The sequence below is a fragment of the Hetaerina americana genome, unplaced genomic scaffold (genome assembly GCF_022747635.1).
Source record: "Hetaerina americana unplaced genomic scaffold, ioHetAmer1.1.p SCAF_2, whole genome shotgun sequence".
NCBI classification, from domain to species: domain Eukaryota; kingdom Metazoa; phylum Arthropoda; class Insecta; order Odonata; family Calopterygidae; genus Hetaerina; species Hetaerina americana.
The window spans coordinates 23527198-23547598 of NW_027286763.1; the positions used below are offsets into that span (position 1 = coordinate 23527198).

Here is a 20401-nt window from a genome sequence, read left to right on the forward strand (position 1 = left end):
TGCTTACTAGGTTAAGCAATTAATCCAAGATCAATAAGAATGCTTATGAAAGTTGCACACAAGAATCGCTGCGACCGGAGGAATCGAACGGAGGAGGATAGGCAAGCGAGATATTCGCATATTAACGACGCCACAAAATATTGCCCCAGCGACAAATTGGAAATACTGAAATTAAATATGTAGCCTTATTTATACTTTGTAAACCGGATAAAGTAAAAGCACTGATCGTCCCATGTCAAATACACCAATTACACTTCCTGTCACTTCTGAGAAAACTGAGAAAAGTATGACAAAGTAGTAGGAGAGAATAAAATTTGGGTCGTACACTCACCGAGGGTCCTCAAGAAGACGCCTATTACGGGAACTGGTCGTAATTACACCTCTTCGAAAGAATTCCTACAAATTAATGAAGAGAATAGGAACGAAATTGGGAGTCACCGCTCTCTCACTTCCTCAGAATGGTATAGTCCCTGGTGAACTCAACAACTCATTAATTGCGGTCGTGGAAATGGGTATTTCATTCAGCAAGGTCATTTTCTAGAAGCACATGCAAGGTAACTTACTTATTGCTCTTTGCGTGCTGACCACCGGTCCCCCACGATCCCCGAGCCGCCCCACATCCCATACGGTCACCCGTCAACGGAAGGATTGGATGCTTCCGTCGAAGCACTTCAGGGGGCGCTGTTATCGTGGAGCTAACTTTCAGTGGAATTCGGAGGAAGCTCTACCGTGTCACGTTGCCTTTCGTCTGAGGTGCAATTAGATCGTGAGGCAACGAAACTTGGGGGAGGGAAGAAGGCCAACATGGAGTACCGAATTAGGTCAACGAAATAAGAGAGAATAGAACGGGTCGAATGGAACTGGCACTTGAGTGCATTTACGGATAAGTTCCCGCTCGGTCGTCCGCCCTTGGGTCGACCGTGTGAGAGATTTGAGAGGGGGGGAAGGCTCCCTTTGAGGAGACCCCTGCCGGGGGTCGAATAGGGAAGCCCAGGAGAAGACGACTCCCACTGGCGCAGTCACATGAGAGGCGTCCCTCCCCCTCCACTGACCCCGCCCCCTCGTCGCCGCAAAGAGGCTGAGTAATAGGTGGTCCGTTTTTCTCCCTCCCCCTACTTCCAGTACCGCAATGTTAATCAACGCGCTTAATGGTAATTAATGTGCTTCAATCAGTAATTGTGGAGGAATAACTCTGAACGAGCAACGGCAAGAAAGCTTTGGGTCAAGCATGGGAAGGACTCTTCCTTACCTAGACTATGTATATAAAGGCCAAGGAGTAGAGAGGAAACGGAAATAACTGTTTCACGACTTTCATGCATTTCTTTCGTGTAATTAACAAACGCGTTTTCCAATTACCAGACCGTCTGGATGGGCTGTAACAATCGGCAATGGGAGGTTTACTATTATTTGATGAACTTTACCGATGTCTTTCAGAAACCATAACGTTACCAACAACTGTGCTCCACATATGACCGAAAATATCCTTAAACCACGCTTTTGCAATTGCAGCAACACATTCTTTGCTTCTACATACTTTCCACCTCCATTTATTTCATCCAAAATGCCTATTTATAACCTCCCTTTCCAGAATTCTCCACTCCAGTGCCATCTTCCCCATTCCTTTGCCTCTCAGTATGTCCTCGTTTCACTAGTGCCTTCTCCGCATTTCTCCCAACAGCAGTCTCTCGTAGTATGCATTTTTATTTTCATTATAATTTTAAAATAATAATTTAATGGATATTATAATCATTCATTTTTGTCTGCAATGCGGATCGGTAACCTTTGTTGATACGGAAACTAGGTGACAAGAAGTCAGTAAAGTTAAACCTTAAAAATGTATTGACACCAGTTCCATGAGCATTTTTTACTATTGTCGTGAAACCCATGTATTACTGCTGTGGATACCTCATCGGTATATGTACCCTTATTTTCCCTCACTTCAGATCCTCCCCTGAATTGACTGATGAAACTTATCTCTTAAACTAACACTCCGATAGTTCACCACAAACACTCGGCCAAATTGTAAGGAAGAAAATGTTCTAGTTTAGAAGATATTGTGTAGTACTTTCTGATTTTTGGGGTGAAAGGACGACTCTGTTGACGAATAGTAGGCCCTGAATCCTAAACTAGGCAAGAGCATGGGGTAAGCGTAGGCCTGCAGATAGAGGAAGAAGTGCTTTGTATTTACGCAAAATTGCTATTAAAAATGTTCTAGTTTAGGAGATATTGTCTCAAAAGGTTTTACTTTCGCTAAAAAAGACGACTTATCATATACTTCATAATTAATATCAGTGTTACAATTGGTAGTGATTGCAGGGAGTATTACTTAGTATATTATGTCCAATGCAGTGAGATAAATGCAATGGTTTAAGAAATTTACTTAATTACTTACGGCAAATATGTTTATGCTTCTATGACTGGAAAATCCATAGCATCACCGTCCGCTAAATAGTCCTGGGCTACTCCGTGGGCCAAGTTCAGTTAAGCTAAAAGTAGTCTTCTTTAAAATTTGTGCATCACTACCGTTGTGCACAATCTAAAAATATTAAATAAGAAATGTCAACTATAGCAGCATATCCGTCTCAAGAGTATACAAACACGTAAAAAATGAAACTTCGGCAAACCTTTTAACAGCTGCGTCGACGTTTGCAATCCTTGATTATAATGTAAAAATAAATTATTACTTCTAACTCAACCATGCCCGAAAACATGAATTTAAAAAGTTCAAAGACTTGTGACAGAATTTCCTTCTTCACGAATCGAATTAATGGTTATAACCAAAAGATCATGATCACCAATGCAATCCACAAAGTATAATTTACAAAACTCGGTGCACTTTCCCTCTCCGATATCCACTGAACAAGATTTCAAACAGTAAACTACAAACAAATAACAAAATGAAAGCGTGTTGAATAAAACGCTAGCCATTTTTTACTCTAATTATCTGGCTATGATCGCTGTTTATCTCATCGGGAGCTTGATTCAGTATTCAGAAACAAAACCACAGCTGAATTCAAACTGGTTAGACATCGTGCCACATACTTTAAAGATGCGTTCAACCTGTTTATAGATTAGGGACTGTAAAGTTGGGACGATCATTCACGAATCGTTCAACTGAACGAGTCAATGAGTGTGATAACTGGAGTCTCCTATGTCCAGAAGCTGAGAATGAGATGAACGATTCTTTAGCTGAAGGTGTGGTGGTTGAGAATGTTTGGGACTGCTGACTCAAAAAGGTCTCCGACGACTCCGAAAAGACTTGAATCGGACTCACGGAGGTTACAGTGAGTGAAACTAACGCGAATGACTGCTTCGATGAAGCATAAAAAAAGTCCTTCCGTTTCCGATAAGTGACTCGGTTGGAACATGAAGTCAATCCATACGTTAAATCAGTTTCGTTGGTATTTTGGCAATTGTTTATGGAGCCAGTTACGAGTGTTTCTTACGTTGTTTCTTGAATGGTGTGATAAACTTATGTTCTGATTCTGATTTTCATCTTAATTCGTTGACTTAATTACTGTAATAATTTAATATTACTGGAATAACGCAATTCAATGCATTAGATGAGCAGAAATCCAATCGAAGTACGTGGGTGAAACAGTTTTTTTTTTGACAAATTACCATAATACAGATGTAACGTCAATATAATTGTCGATAGAGTGTACATAATACAATATTATAATTGAAATATTCGATAAATTTTTTTCTACTCTTATTTGTTAATGAAGAATTTACTATAACTTGAAATCATATATTTGAAACAGAAATACCCGCATATGAAGTGGATGTTTGTGCCGTGCAACAATAATTTTACTTTTGCACTCACCTTGAGAAAATATACTCATTAAATATACAGGTTGCATGGTGGTATAACAGCAAAAAAATATATTGATGGGGGATACAGAGTGACAGACTCTCCTTCAACAATACTCTATCAGAAAGTAAACATTTTCCCAAGGAAACTTTTTAAGATAACAGCTTTACAGATTATTCATTTGCATTGAAAAATTATGATTTCTCCAACATAGCAACATTGATAATTGCGTGGACAAAAATTGAAAGTAATTTGAATTTTACTGTCTTTAAACTAAGCAGTGATATTGCATTACAAAAGAAGACTAGTAATATAAATTACAGATTCAGGTGTTATGTAGTGGAACTGTTCCATAATAACAGAGACAAAGACTATTATAATTTTTCAATTGATAATGATTTATTCCTGACTAGTTTCAATGCACTACATCATTTTCAAGTGAGGCTCTCACTGTACAGAGCCCAATATTATATTAAATATAGGAGGGGGGGAAACCAGGGTATCTCCATGAGGTGGGAGGGGTTAGATGATAGGGAAAACCAAGCTCTGGGGATGTGAGAAAAAAACGGTTAAGGGTTGAGGTGGAGGGTTTTTAGAGGAAGAGGGAAAGAAAAAGGAATACGAAGAGTCCAGTTGGTTGCAATGAGAGGGTCTTTTCCTCTTATCTGAATGCCTTATGGTGGCCATCATCACCATGGATGATGATCACCATGCCAGTGTCTGGGGAAGGAGGATGGTGTTGGCTAGAGTCCGTTGGCAGATTGGTCCCTTTCGTTGAGGATCATTTGGGTGCTGAGAGTCAATTCACTCTGTGGTTGTAGTGAGTGGGAGGTTGGTGTCCTCCTGCCTCGGGTTAGGACTAAGCCCGTGTATGAATGGCTGGTCTGAAGGAAGGGTCTGTCCATGGGGAACAAAGGTCCATCCTGCGTTGGAGTAAATCCTGGTTGCTCAACTGTTAGTCTTCGGGGTGGTGCTGTTTTGGGGGATGGGTTGAGGCAGGAAGATGGATATAGGTTTCTTGTGGTGACAGGTGAGAGATGGCTGGCTAAATGAATGTTATTTAAAGTAATGGGGAGTGAGGCTGAAATAAATTTTCATTTAACACTGGTCGTTTTGGATCTTTTGTAGAATTATTTCTAATTGTTCTAGGGCATCTAGTTTCTTCTCTTCCCTTCAACGTGTAGCATTTTGGGGTTGAAGTTGTATTTGTGGTATGTTTCAATTGTAGGTTTTGCAACTATTGAAGATTCATCTCCTTTCTGTTGACACTTTCAGTGCTCATTTGCTCCTGTTTTGAAGTCTCAGCCTGTTTGGTCTATGTATTCAGTGGAGCAGGAGCTACACATCAGTTCATCTATGACCAGGCCTTTCAGTTGTTTGTTAAATTTATTATTGAATGTGAAGTGATTTGTACTGAAGCAATTCTCATTGAACTTTGTGCCGTGAGGTTCACTTGAAAATGATGTACTGCGTTGAAAATAGTCTGGGATAAATCTTTAATAAGTGGGAAATTGTAATAGTTTTCATCTCCATTATTAAGAGTTTTAATCTTCGAATCTTCCCAGTAAATTTTTAAGAAAACAATCATTGGTAATTTGTTAGGACTTCTTTTCGGAGTGAGAAACTAACCTCTCTTTGAAAAAATATGCTCAAAAAGCACTGAGGTGGCCATTTCACAAAGCCTTCTTTTCATTAACCTGTAAACCTGGGGTAGACCAGTTTCATGCTCTTCCACCAAATAAATGGGTCAGGGGTCCTCTCCAAGTACTCCTGGAGGTAATTGTCCACTTCAACTATTGCTGCAGATGTTGGATGTTCCTTCTTTTGGCTGGCATTGGTGGAATCAAACTCCTCCCACATTGAAGAAGTTTGTGGGGGGCTCTGTTCTTCAGTTTCTGATGGTTCAGTTATGGGTACTTGCCTGGCTATGTTGCATAAGGCATGGTAAGCTTCCTTCAAATTCATATCCTTTTTGTCCCGAAAACATGGATTAAAAAAGTTCAAAGACTCATATAAGTATTACTTCCACTGCCTTCCCCCCTTTGGCATCTCAGCTGTCATTTTTTATGAGACCCTAGTTGCAAAAACTCAGATGCCACAGTGAAGGATATTGGGCAATATTATACATGTAAAGCCACTTCCATTATAGAGGGTACAACTTTGAGTATCTTCATAATCTGTTATTGGTATGACTTAGTGGCAGGGAAAAGTGTGGGGCAACAGTGTAAGGGTTGAGGGTGTGCTACATGCCTCAATAAGGGTAAATTATTGGGTGAGAGGGAATAGTGTTAGGCAATCAAGGTAGTGGGAGAATGTTTATACTAGTGAAAGGACAGAATAGTGCAGAATTTTAGAAGTTTATGGTGGTGTGGCTTGTGTTTTGTTAGTCAAAGCTAGAAAATGTATCAATGGGAAGTCTGTGTCCATCCAAAATCTACCTTAAATACACCTAGCTTTTCAGAAATAATTATTTGCCAAACAAATAAAACAAAGAATATAAAAATTTGCAGAAGTTTAATTTTCTTTTCATGTACAGATGTGCCATTAGCAAATGCTGTTACAATGGAAAGTAATGTGTGATTTACATATTATAATACAGTAGTACAAAACCCTACAAATATAAGTGGTAGAAAAACTACCTTACAGCCATTTTTGATTTTTCAATCAGCTGTGTCATGACTAGCATTAGTAATGTGATACGACTACAATGAGAGAGCAATATAGATGGAAATGGAAAGATTTTTATCACAATTAAGGGAAATATTTTCTGTCATTAAGGGACTGGTTAATAAAAGCCATTTTACTTTTTTTAATTTTAGTTTTAACATGGTTATTGTTCATCATGTATTCGTACTAAAATTATTTTAAGTTTTTAGACATTATTCACTTAGAGGTTTATTTGAGAATGTTTAGTTAAGGCCCCTGAACATTTAAATGGTAAGGGTACACATTAAGGAAACAAGCACATCATTCATTAACTACTTTGCTTTTCTGAAAATTTATGAGGAAAAATTATTTCTTTCTTCAGATTTTTTAAAAAATGAAACATCAAGCACCATTGTAAACAAACAAAAAATAAATATTCTGGATAAAAATTTTATAAGCACATTCACAGAAATATATATAAATACAAAACATTTTACTGTACAGATCTGCATTATCTTTGAATCGTATCCGCAAAGCCATATAACTGTATAAAAATAGTTGATTCATCTGTTCACAAAATGCTTGCTGGCACACTTACACCTCATATGGCTTCCTTGAAGAGTCTTCTCATTCTGAAGACTGTTAAACGGGAAATGCATAATCACATACCTAAGTAACATTTGCATTGACACATTGAAAGCATAGTAGACATGCTTCCTTTATACAAAAGCTGTCGACACACCACTGGAACATTAGAAACTTTTTGCACAGAGCAGCTCTTCACCCTATCTTGGATGAGATAATTCAGTGTTCCTCACAGTAACCATTCAAAGTGTCACACAAATACTTACCTAGATCACTTATTTAGGGGGTGAAGCAGTCCTTGGCCAAGCAATTTTCGCATCGATTCGCTTGTATGCAAACACACAGTGTTTTCCCTGCTGAGTTACCAATGCTCTTACTTCTTGTGGACATTCTAAGTCACAGAGTAGAGTTTCTGTGGGATAGAGAAAATAAAATACCAAATAAAATCCTTGAATAATGCTACAATGGTAACTCATACAGTTTCCATATTTAATGATAACCAAAATGCTAAAAAGTGAGGATAAAAATATTTGAAAGTGAAACTACACAAAAATTGTAAAATACCCAATTGTTTTTAATTGCCTTTGTAATTCCTACTTGGAATTATACTCTCACCACATCTCCTCCAAATTTAGCAGATGGCAGCACCTAGAAAAACATGAATGCTTGCCCAGGTAACTTATCAAGCACCTGATTGCATTGCTCACTCTGCTGCCATTATATTCCAAAACCCACTCTAAATGATTTTGGATGCCAAAATCATGGCTTCTTGTTTAAAGTTTTATACTATGTTATTCTATACAAGTGTACACAGACTGCAGGGAATTTAAACAGCAAAATCAAACCAATGTTCTTAATCGAAATGGGAAGGGCTCCAAATACCATTCAGTTTCAAAGAGAAAAACATTTTCCTTTAATGAATGCCATTGGCTGAAATTAGTTCCATGCAATTTGAAAAAGCAGAAGGCATTGGTTGCTTATGTTCACTGAGAATAACTTCAGAGAGGGAATTAATGGGTTCACTGGTATTAGCTGTATACCTCATATTCGCCTTGTCTGTCATAGTTAACATACAACAAAACCCCTTATTTCTGCTTTTCAAGGAACCCCAGAAAGAAAGCAGCCTGGTATACATGATTATGAAATGTCCAAATTGGTTTACATATTTCAGAATCTAATCTCAATTTTTCACCATTGAATTCCGTGAAATGCTTGTAATATAAGATGCTCCACCAGATCAATACAGATTCCAGCATTAGAATCAACTTGCTCCAGAACTTTTATTTTGCCCTCAATTGAAAATTTTCTTTTTTTGCCTTGTCTTTCCAATGTCAAGCAGGATAAAATTTATACTTCCAAGTAAATGAGGAAAACTTAAAACCAGAAAATCTGAGCTACTTCACCATTAGATTAGTGCAATCAGCTGTCCAACTCAAAAATTTTTTGAAGAAAATAAAATTATTTTTGATTCAGTGTAGTTTTGATGCAATAAAGAAAGTTTGAATGCAACAATTACTGAGTTTAAAAATTGTTTGCCTTGACCGGGATTCGAACCCTTGATGTCTTGCCAGTGCTTTAGCCAGTTTAGCTATCAATGCATTTTCTTAATCTCTGAAATTTTGAAGACTTTTTGAAATGCATATTAGCGGATGACTCATTAAAAGTTACTGTTGCGGCATCTCCCGCAGTTTCTTGGAATTTGTCTTAAGTTTCAATATTTTTCATTATTTAGGAGCCCATCACTGCTATAACTGTAGCATCAAGGCAGTACAAATTAACCCAGTTGTCAGTCATTAGTTCTTGTGTTCTCCATTCTTATATATGTTTGGGTTAAAGCTATTTCCATCCCTCATAATTTCAACTTATGTACGATATAAATAGTCTCCCTTAGGTGTTCTTAAAATGAATAAATTACATAACTAACTCTTAATCATACAAAATATTTATTACATAGCATGAATCTTGTCTTAGCAGACTGATTAGAGAGATTATGAGTACTTGTAGTTCACAGGTGCATATACATGAAATGAAGCCCAAAAGAGTTTTTTGCAAAGGCTAACCTAAATGAGAAATTGTTTAAGAATGTTATTTTTTTTTAATCCAGCACATAGTGTGAAAATTAAATCTTGTCAATGAGAGGTTCCATATATATTGGAAAAATAGGAAATTTGATGGGATGTGATTTAATGTTGTAACTTGCAGCAAAATATAAATTCTAATAATGCAAACACAGGCTTCACTATAAATATCACAGATCAATGTATTTGCAGATGCTCTTTCACACTGCCATTATGCCACAGCCTAGGTAATTAACACTAAGATAGAATCCAGGAATGGTATGGTGACTTTTACAGAATAGCCATTGATGCCATTTCATGTGGGCATGATATAACCTTGACAATAGGTCCTTCTTCATCTCTGTATACTTCCTATCCAACATCCCAATCCTATTCCTGCCCTTGCCTTGTTTGCCTAATATTCTCCCCTATATTACAGTCTTCAACATCCCACAGCTGATCAATATACTATTCATCCACTTTTCCTGCCTCCTAATAATTTCTCCCAACAATCCCCCCTCCTCCCCCACCATATTTCCTCATTTTTCCTTTCTGTCCACTTCAGTTTCTTCATCATTCTTTGCACCCACATTTCAAAAGCCTCCAATCTATATCTATCATCCTGCTTCAATGCCCTCTCCTTACATCCCTACTACTTGGACCATTTTGGTCCAAAACACTTCCGAGATAAGTAAACTGTTCCTCTGGTTCTTCCTTGTGTCCTCCTATTTTAATGCTAAACTAAATCTTTTTCTTTCTGGAACACCGAATAACCTTTGTTTTATTCGTATTGATTCTCATCCCATATCTATCATACTGAATTTTCAATAAACTAAGAAATGCTTGCAATCCCTTGGCTGACTGACAAACTAGAGCTTGGCCATGAGCAAACCTAACTGATTTTATATATTCCCCTCTGACTTTCATTCCTATCTCCAGTTCTCCCTATGCCTATTTAATCATTTCCTCCACATATAGATTGAACAGCTCAAGTGATAAGGACATCCTTGCTTTACTCCCCTTCCCAACACCTCCTATGCAGATCCTCTCCCCCACTCACACCCGAGTAGTCTGAGATGTGCAGGTTGAAGATTAGCCTCTTATCCCTCCAATCTATTCTTATTTTCTGCAACATATTCATTAGTTTTTCCTAATTTACTCTATGAAATGCTTTCTCTAAATCTACGAATCAGGCAAATATGTCCTTTTTGTATTCTATATTCCTCTCGATTAGTGATCTCATTTCTGCAATGACATTGCATGCGCCTCTCCCCTTCCTTAACCCAAACTGATCAACTCCTAAGTAATCATTTGTCCTGCTCTCCATCCTTTTGTTGATGATCCTGAGAATCATTTCAGTTGCATGGCAAATCAAAGTTATACACACAGAATGAAAAGTTATAAAATTATTCTAAAAAAACAACACTTAATTATTTTTATGATCTGTACCTGAAAAGTTCAGTTACTAGAGTATTTTGGCAGTTGAAGTTTAGTATAAAACATATTTGACTGTTGCAGCACAAATGCGTAACAATACATAACAACCAAGCAAAACCCTGACTGATTGGGAGTGACTGAACTATTATTACACTGAATAACAAACATTAAATCCATATCATAACCAGCATCAAAAACATTAAAAGTTATAACAAGGTGATCATAATGTATTCTGAATAATTATCTGCAGCAATAATCTTACCTTCCCCATCGACAAGCTTGAATAAACCATAGTCTTGTGGATTAGTGACTCTGGCTTTGTGTGCTGCAATTCTACAGACATCTCGGGCTGTCATATTTGGCCGTACAGGAAGGGTCTTAGTGGCCAGGGATCCAGCTGCCTCATCAGGAACGACTATTCGAAGTACAGCTCTAAATTCTGATAGAGGACCAGCCTAAGAATGAGTAGATAGGAATACTAATGTTATCTAGTCTGAATGTAGAAAATACAATCTAAATTAATACGAGGGCAATGATAAATACACATTTGAACCTCAGAGTGCACATCCATATCTTGTTAATCACTTATTTTAGGGTAGTATCCAATGGGCAAGATTGAGAAATCCTCAATATCATTGGCTCTTATAACATTGAAAGAGAGGCCAATGAAAAAATACCAGCAATCCTGAAATTGCAACCAATCTCCTCTCCTGCCTGCCTGCATGGGACTCATACTGCTATGAACTCATTGCAATGCAATGCTTAATGGATGTGATATTCACAAATTCAATTTGTATAAATCAAAATAGTTTAAAATTACAGGTGACTACAACTAGGAAACTAATTTGCTGTAAATTAGAAACTGTGAATTTGCTTGCCTTAAAGGAAAATATGGAATTATTAGAACTGTGGGTACGCGGGCAATGATAATGGGAGAGTGCAGATAGTAGAAAAATTTTAATTGAAAACATTTAATATAATCAAAAACTTTTTATTTTGTGATCAAAATTAAATACTTTTTAGAGTGCTGAGATATTTCAAACATGAATGTTAAAAAGAAGAGTATATTAATGTTTCAAAGCATTTAATCATCTTCATGATTGTAATTTTATTAAAATTCTGAAATGCAACGAAGAGAAGAATATATAGCACCGTATTTACACCATATTTCCTGGTCCATAAGATGCAATATGATTTTTCAGGCTAGAATTTACAAAAAGTTCTTGGACCCGACCAAAAAGTATTTGAATGCTAAAACTTTATAGGAAGAAAAAAGAATTATTTTATTAAAAATTAGCAACTATATAAACATTTATTGATTGCATAACCCCAGAAATTCATCATCACTGCTGCTAAAATCATATCGCAGTTATTGCAAGTATTTTCACAGTGGAATACAGACCTTTCTTTCATATTTCACTGGCAGTTTTTGTACTCTTCCAGTCTGGTATGACTGCAAAGACCATTTCCTTGGTGAATACTTCGCACATAACGTTGTCCCAGAAAAATTGGAAACTGATTTACCCATTGTTTATTTTCTCACTTCAACTGAAACAATAATCCTGTTCTTCCAGTGTTTTATCCAGTTATTGACATGTTCCTTGAGCTTTGGACATTTAGGAGCACATGAACATTAAGTTTTTTTAATCCTATCCCATTCATTATATTCCATCCCTAATGCATTCACTAAATCAATTTTCTGCTACCTCCATTCTCATATCATCTTCTCAGTCAGTGTGCCTTTCAGCTGCCCTGTCTCCATGTTCTGAAGCATAATTCATGACTCCCCAAGTTTCAATGTGATAGTGCATGACAATCTTTGACTCTTTTGATCCCATGCGGTTACCCTAATTTAACATGTTATGCAGCACTTAGTTTCCATGCGTAAAAGCACACCAAATGTAGACCAAATAGAAAGGAATGTATTATGCATTGATGTTGTGGTAGCTTAAGTACTGGCTTCCCACACAGAGTGGCCAGGATTCGAATCCCGGCGGCAACATATATTTTTTAGTGGTGTCCCGATCCCTACTTGAGGTGCTTTGTGGAGGGCACTTCGAGTGAGTACGCCATCCGTTGGATGGGATGATATGCTGCGGACCCCTTGGCACCTTTAGTTAAGAGTAGGCATAGCTGACGCCAGGTTTCTCTCTACCCTTCATCCTTTCCTATCCATCCCCTATGGCACAAATTACCTTAGCTGTCGGTAGCGTCTCCTAAAAACTACTGCTACATACTACCTATGGTAATGTGAATGTAGAACCAGAGTTTATCATGAGAAATGCAATGTTTGAGCAGGGTGTCACATCTCTCCTAGCCCAATGCTAATGAGTTTCACAGCAGTACCACATGATTAGATGAAACTAAATGCACTACAGCGTATACATTTAACATTTATTCAGGATTTTTTTAGGAAATATTAAAGCTCTATTGCTTAACACTGTTTTCTCTAAATGTGTATAAAAACAAAGGTTAATGAATAGGAACTTTAATATTTTAGCAGCCAAAATGAAAGTGATGGATGAAAAATGAAACTGCTTATAGCCTGCAGTTTTGCTTTCATCTTTATATTATTTTCAGGAAAATATATATAATTTAGATGTAGCCAAGGAATTGCCTGGTCACACATCAAACCCACTTACATCAAGGGTGCACAGGGGAAGAGCCATTCCGGTTTGACACAAACCACCATCCTGGCCACTAATTCCCATCGGCCCACCACTCCCACAAATGCCACCAGCCTCAGAGAAAGCTCGGAAGCTCTTGAGCACATGAACTGCTGATGACAGAGTAGTTAAGTAGTAGGCTCCTTCACCGGCTGACAGCAAGGCGGGATGCAGGAGGCCAAACATATACTCTGCCTCTATCTCTGCACCCACCATCCCGGAGCGGACAAGGACCCACACGAGGAGAGGGAGTAGGTCATCCGCTCCGAGGGTTAGACCACCTCGAGATTGTCCGTTGGCAGTCGACGATCCTTTCACCTACAGTGAGAGAGGAATGATGAAGGATTAAAAGGATTCTGGCAGTGCAGTGACAGTGGAATCAACTTAAAACTACAATGAAACTCCTTATTTATACAACTGAGGGCAACGAAGGAAAAAATATGCAAATCACAGAAAATTGGATTCAAGGGAAATTGTAATTCAAAGGGAATAAAAGCTATATCATAACCAAACTTTCCACAGTTTTATTTAATTTATCTTAGAAACGATGACCCACTAAACCATAAAAAATAAATAAACAAAACAAATGCTAACATAATCACAGTAAAAATTACTATTATAAAAAGAAATTTAAATAAGTTCTTTGAAAAAATAAGCCATGTATGCATGTCTATGTCATTGTTTTCATGCAATAAGCAAGTGAAATTATTGTTGAGAAAGAAATTCATAACAACAGCGGTGAGCACATACACAATATAATATACATAAGTAGAGGATAGAAATAGAAGAGTATAGCCATTAACAAGATATACAGAGCTACACACTTCCAGTGAGAAATTGTTTAAGGATCCATACAAACAGATTCACCACAGGTGGCTTTATAGATAATTTTCTATTGAACTTTGAAATGGCACACGCGGCCAATTAATGCCTCAAAGTTATTACCTAATCTTGCTGCAACAATTCATGCATTTCCTTTTTAAAAAAACCCACTAACTGTATGCTTAATGCTCTCTAAGTTTGAAACCATATCTTCCATAGTTTCTCAAGTTCATCAAACATAGGTTATTCAATGCACAAATGCACTTAAATTAGGAAAGTTTATTTGGGGTGTAATTCAAATAGATTTTATGAGACTTTTTCATTGTGATCAATGCTGAATTTAGAACATATATTCAGGGACACATGAGTGCATAAACTATTTCCACAATATGATTTTATTGTCTACTGACAATTATTTTCTCACACATGTTTGGCATTTAAAATCATGTATCCTCACCATTTGTCCTGAGTAATTCTGCACTTGTCAAAACAATGGTGAAAAGACTAAAAATGTGAAAGGCACAGCTGTGTGAATCAGGTGTGAGAAATAAAAGAGAAAGATTGCCACAGAGTAACAGCATAGGTATTCACAGCAACTTAAAGCTTTTCACATTTATGGCTAAAAGGTTGTTTGATAAATGACATTACAGCATTTGATTGAATATCTTCATGGCATCTGCTTAATTTTACATGGGCATTTACTATTATACACAATTGTTTTATATGGAAATAATTTGAATCACAGCTATTTAAATATTTCAAATACACTTTTCTCAATATGATAGTGATATATTACGTAATGCATTACCATTAAATACAGGAATTTATTTTTTAACTAATCAAATTTTGGAGAAAATGTCATGAATCATGGGAAAACATAAAATCTGCAGTTAAGAAGGAACTGAATGACTGATTACAATGTTATAAAAACACAATCAATAAAGTAGGTTAATTCTTTCCAAGCCCATTGGCATGATGGCACAATGATTAAACGATTCCAATTTCTTGTATAGTGAAATGGTATGAACTCCAAATTCCAAAAAGTGAAGCAATAAGAATCCCTAATTCGTTTTGATAACCAAGAGTGCATAAATAATGATAATCTTGTTCCTTTAAAGCCCCTAACATTTTGGACTGTAAAATGACACCTCAATGGCTTGACTGGCTGAGGTATTTGACCTGACATCAGGGGATCCAGGTTGGAATCCTGGTCAGGGCGAATGATTTTTGCACTTTGAAATTGTTGCATTGTAATGCACAACAGCAAATGACTTCGTTGAGGGTTTCTGTGGTAGCATCTTCTGCAGTTTGTTTGAATTCAAATAATGTGTAATTGAGGAAGCTAATTCAGAATGTGAAAGGATGCTTGTATCAGTTCCAGAAGAACATAATGGACTACAGTGGCCATACTTAGGATGTTCCTTGGTGGTATGCTTTCCTTGTTAGCACGCTTTGCCATCAGTTCCTTGTTTCAAACCATACAAATAATGGTCCTATCATGTTTTGGCAACCAAAATCAAATGGTTTGGCGGTATTTTTAACAAAAGACCAAAGATTAAGTCTGCCCTAGCCTAAGTTAATAACCTATGGGCAAAATATAAATTAATCTGATAACTTCTAATATACAAATGCCTAAAGTACTGCAAAAAGTATTTAATTATAGCAATTAGTCATGAAAATGGTTGTAGTACAGTTGTATTAGGTTGAGAGTATGTCATGAATGTTTTTATTAATAGACCTATTCTAATACCTATTCTAATAGGTCTATGTATAAAAATAAACCTATTAGAATAGGTATATTTAGGGGAACTGGAAAAAAAGACTAACTGCATCAGGTCATTGTGGGCAGTAAATTAACTGAAACTATGGGAAAAATATTATTGTGTAAGTAATGGATTGGTAATAGGTGTGTATTAAAAAACCACAGTAATCAACCCAATGACTTTTACTGGGTGACGGTAAAGCCTACCTAATACCAAGCCATGTGAATATCACACACCAGGATTAGGGATCTTTATTAGGACTGTATTAGGGTAGGGATACAGTTCCTTTCTCCAGTTTTTTTTTGCAGTTTCCCAGGAATATTTGATACCCAAAGAATCACATAGCTTGGCTGAAACTGAGTTTGCTCAAAGACATCATCTGGAATCAAACACAGGCCTCCATGCTCTAACTACTGGACTACCACTACAACATAGATATTACAACAACATATGTAATAACATGAAGTTATAATTATTTCACTGTTTTAAATAATTTAAAATATAGAAATAATCACTTATTCCACTCACAGCATTAAAAATAGCAGATATGCAACACAATAAGTGTTCCAACTTTTCAAGAGGTGAGTCAACTTCTTGTAACCTTTGCAGGCACTGGCAAATTCTTTCCAGAGACTGTTCACTTGGAAGACATATTCGGGGCTGCAATAAAAAAGAGTGACAATACTTTAAACTGGAGTATTCCAACTGAAAATTAAATTTTTAGCATATTAGCCAATTTGCTGATTTTAGTACAAACTTATTTAAGTAATCACATTTTAGAAGAAGAAGTGCGTTAGTCAAAGAGACTTTCACAAGGGGGAGGAATTGATGACAGGGATGTTGATAAGTATACCAAGGAAAGGCTTGTCAAAACTTTGACATGGAGCAAGGTTTTTGTTTGGCATGGAAATATGGTTCTTGAAGCAGGATGACAGGCATAGATTGGAGGATTTTGAGATACATGTGTGGGGAAGGATTGGAAAGGTTAATTAGATAGAAAGGAAAACTAATGAGGATGTGCTAGTAATGGTGGGGGAGGAGGGGGGACTGTTGGGAGAAATCTAAAGACAGCAGAAATGATGGGCTAGCAACAAAGGGACATTAATAGGATATGGATGTTGGACGGAATGAAGGGAAGAAGGAAGTATGCAGATTTGAAGAGGGGCTTATTGTAAGGTTGGATGCTGGTAGGTGATTTGTTTAGAGAGATAAGGGATTTATCACTGTGCCATTTGGCAGCATGTGTCCATCAAAAACCTACCTTAATTGGTAGATTCCCTATCATTAATATACAGTATACATATGAATAATACAGTATAGCATTGGATTAAGTGTCCAATAGTATGTTGGCATAAAATATATTGAATTATCAAGAAAATAAAGATATTAACTGTGACCAAATTTCTAGCATATGAAGAATGTAACAATATTATCATTATGTCATATATCTCAAATAGTATGTTCAAGTTTTTAACTTCTGCGACTCAAATGAGATGCTGAAAATGTTAAATTAAACCTCTTTAAGCCCTTCCTACTAAAGAATTTATATTAAACAAATTTTATGATTTATAATTAAAATAAATCCACTAGAACTAACTGAATAGCATTTAATAATTATGAAAAAACTAGGGTTGACTCCTCATGAGGTATGTAAAAATATGGCCATTTTCAGTAAAAATTCAGGGGCTGACTGATATACAAGTATATAAGGTATATAGTTATAAAAATTACAACAAATGTTACCTAAAACTGTCACCAAAATAAACAATAAGGAGTATAATTTAAAAAAGTATCCTCTATGACTAAATAGTTGAAGCATATTCATGAATCTCCAATTTTCAGGATATTTAAGACTAAGGACTATTTGAAAGACCCTCTTACCCTTATTCCAAGTTCATTGGGTGCTTTTGAACGAGCAAACTGGATGTTCTCTGCCAGCAGCTGAATCGCCCCACTTCGAGTGTACTCGTCAACAAAAAGGCAGTAGAGGTGCTGGCGGAGAGGCCTGACCACCAGACGGTGCATAACTCCCTCCAGAATGGCATCCAAGTTTAGAAACTCATTTGCCTTGAGCTGCACAGACAAGAAGATAGAGAATTACTTGATAGAGAATATTATACCCACTCTCATAAAACCCATCACCTTTTTGAAGGTGAAATGCCAACTTTGCCTTGCTCTGTAAATTCAATCAAGGGAAATCTTTTGCATTTCAACATGACATAATGTTCTTATTTAAAAAATTGGGACAATTTTGATTGCCACAAATTAATGCGGTCAATGAGTAATGACAATAACCCCAAAAATGATTAATTCAAAAGTGACTTAAATCGTGTTTTCTTACATGCTATGATTACAATTGCCTTTTCTCCAGTGAATAAATTGATTTATGTTAGCTCAAATATCTAATTTGGGTTGTGTTATGCTGCCTAATTGCCCCCTACATTTAGAATTAAATTCCAAATTGACAATGAACTGGTTATAATGTTTCTATAAATCACTGAACAACTCCATAAAAATTACATTGTCTTTTCCCAGTTTTTAGGATTCGAAACAATTTGAAGCAACGAGAAGGCTATTCCATTAAAATATATGCTAAAACTTGACCGGCTTTTGAATTTACTTGAATGGACTGTATACTTTAGGTAAAACTCTTATATTTGCTGAAGAGCTTGACTTCCTTGCTTGATTTTCAAAACCTTTGAAAATATATTTTCGGCACCACATTCCGATTATAACAAGGAGTCAAATACCCTTACAAAAACATTTGAGAACTCATTTCTGGGACAAACTAAAACTTGGACAGTGAAGCCTTGAATTTATATTTTTAAGAGGACCAGAGAAAAAAATACTCATTCAACAATCATGTAAAATTGAGGTTTGTAGGAAAAATACTTAGTTAAGTTATTTGTTAAATTTAGCTGGACTTACAATCCCTCATTTAAGGCATTGGTCTAGGAAAGATTGTTATTCTTTACCAATAACACACTTGTTGACTTTAAATAATACTCAAAGGCAACAAGGGGCCCAGAAAATGAAGAACATTGAGTTACTATTTCATTTCCATCTCTGTTGTTTCACAGTTATGGCAATCTAAGTCAATCTAAGATAACTGATACTTTCCATTGTTAATTCTATTCTGAAATATGTGATACAAATTTATTTCTTTAATTAAGTCACATAATAGCTTTGTTCTTAATTTAGGTTTTAATTTTAACACAACCATGACACATCAACCAGGTAAAAGTAGTGTGCTGACACATAATTGGTCCAATGACCATTTTAAAAATTGATTAACGCACACATTTATAACCAATTAACCAGAAGAAAACTATTTTTAATGAATTGAAATAATTAATATAAATATTAAAACTTTGCTAAGCATAAAAGCTGGAAAATATGTTATAATAATTGACTAATCATTTCCCTCAGATGATGACATTTGACATGGATTCTGGGTTATGAGAACATGCAATTGAAGTCATTATTACACTGATTTAAATGGAATAAATGTAATCCTTAAAAAATATATTATATTCAAGTATTACTTTGAAGCACATACATTTTGCTGTAGAGCTGTAATACACGTATATAAATATGTACAATTCAGCATTCAAATACAATTGCATGCATGACAATTAGCAGTTGCATTCTAAAATATGCATAAAAACTCTTAACTATTTCAAGGATATAAATCTAAGTTCTGACAACCAATTAAACCAAAGCTGCAGCAGGTGAATGCAGACACACAACTGACCTTGAGCCTCTCCTTTTCCACTTCCTTCTCAAACTCTCTCTCCCCATGCTTGACAAGGTAGTTTTTCATGCCTGACATGAACTGTCTCATATTGCGCATGACTATCTGCGGACTGGTCTCTCTGCTCTCCCTCGTGCACGAGATGAAGTTTTCAATGTTCTGAGCAAAAGTTGTGCTTGAATCAGCTGCCAGATGTAGGGCATATGCACGAATAGAGGCACCACCAGCACCACCTGCTGCACCTCCTGCACCCCATCCAATGCACCCACCAACAATGCTGGCCCCACCACCTCGGAGGGTTCGGTGGTGCCCTGTGGGTGGTGCTGCAAGAATGGAAACAAGAGAAGGAGGCGTCAAAGAGTGGACAAATTCAAACTGTGTGGTCCAACCACAGTTATCGCAAGGTAAACTCACAGATGCACTGCAAAAAAGTTAAAATTTTATAAATATACATATTTTTTTGTAGCGGGTAAGGCAGCATAACTTGCTGATATGAAGGGTAAATAAAACAGAAAATGTTACAGTAATCATTTTATTAATTTTTCCTCATTATTCTAAAACCTTGGATATTTTAGATTACACTATATTTTGAAAATTGTATCCGATAAGTTTTGGTAGACTCTTTTTAGTGTAGCAAAGGGTATTGCTTGGAATATATTACTCCTCAGTTGAGTAAGGATCCCTGGATGATTGATGTACATGACGAATTTGAGATACCTCCATAAAAAGTCGGAAGGGGAGTGCCTGGGGAAGTGTACCTGCAAAACCCTCCATGTGGTTCATGCCACATGTGATGTGGCTCAATCCTGCTAAAACCTCACATTCCCAACATCCACTTCATCAAGATTTGCCAGGAG

At 36.5% G+C, this 20401-nt stretch overlaps 1 protein-coding gene across 1 annotated transcript in view; it reads right to left on the bottom strand.

Moving 5' to 3' along the window:
- Window positions 1-6311: 6311 nt before the first annotated feature.
- The window catches only part of spri (Src homology 2 domain-containing protein sprint), a gene marked incomplete at its 5' end in the record, with an annotated part of 140996 nt that continues 126906 nt past the window's right edge, over window positions 6312-20401 (bottom strand). The window contains 6 exons of the mRNA XM_071584839.1: window positions 6312-7457; window positions 10802-10994; window positions 13182-13523; window positions 16319-16450; window positions 17672-17863; window positions 19545-19867. Of these exons, the coding sequence (XP_071440940.1) occupies window positions 7321-7457; window positions 10802-10994; window positions 13182-13523; window positions 16319-16450; window positions 17672-17863; window positions 19545-19867 (1319 nt within the window). The remainder of the gene's footprint in view (window positions 7458-10801; window positions 10995-13181; window positions 13524-16318; window positions 16451-17671; window positions 17864-19544; window positions 19868-20401) is intronic.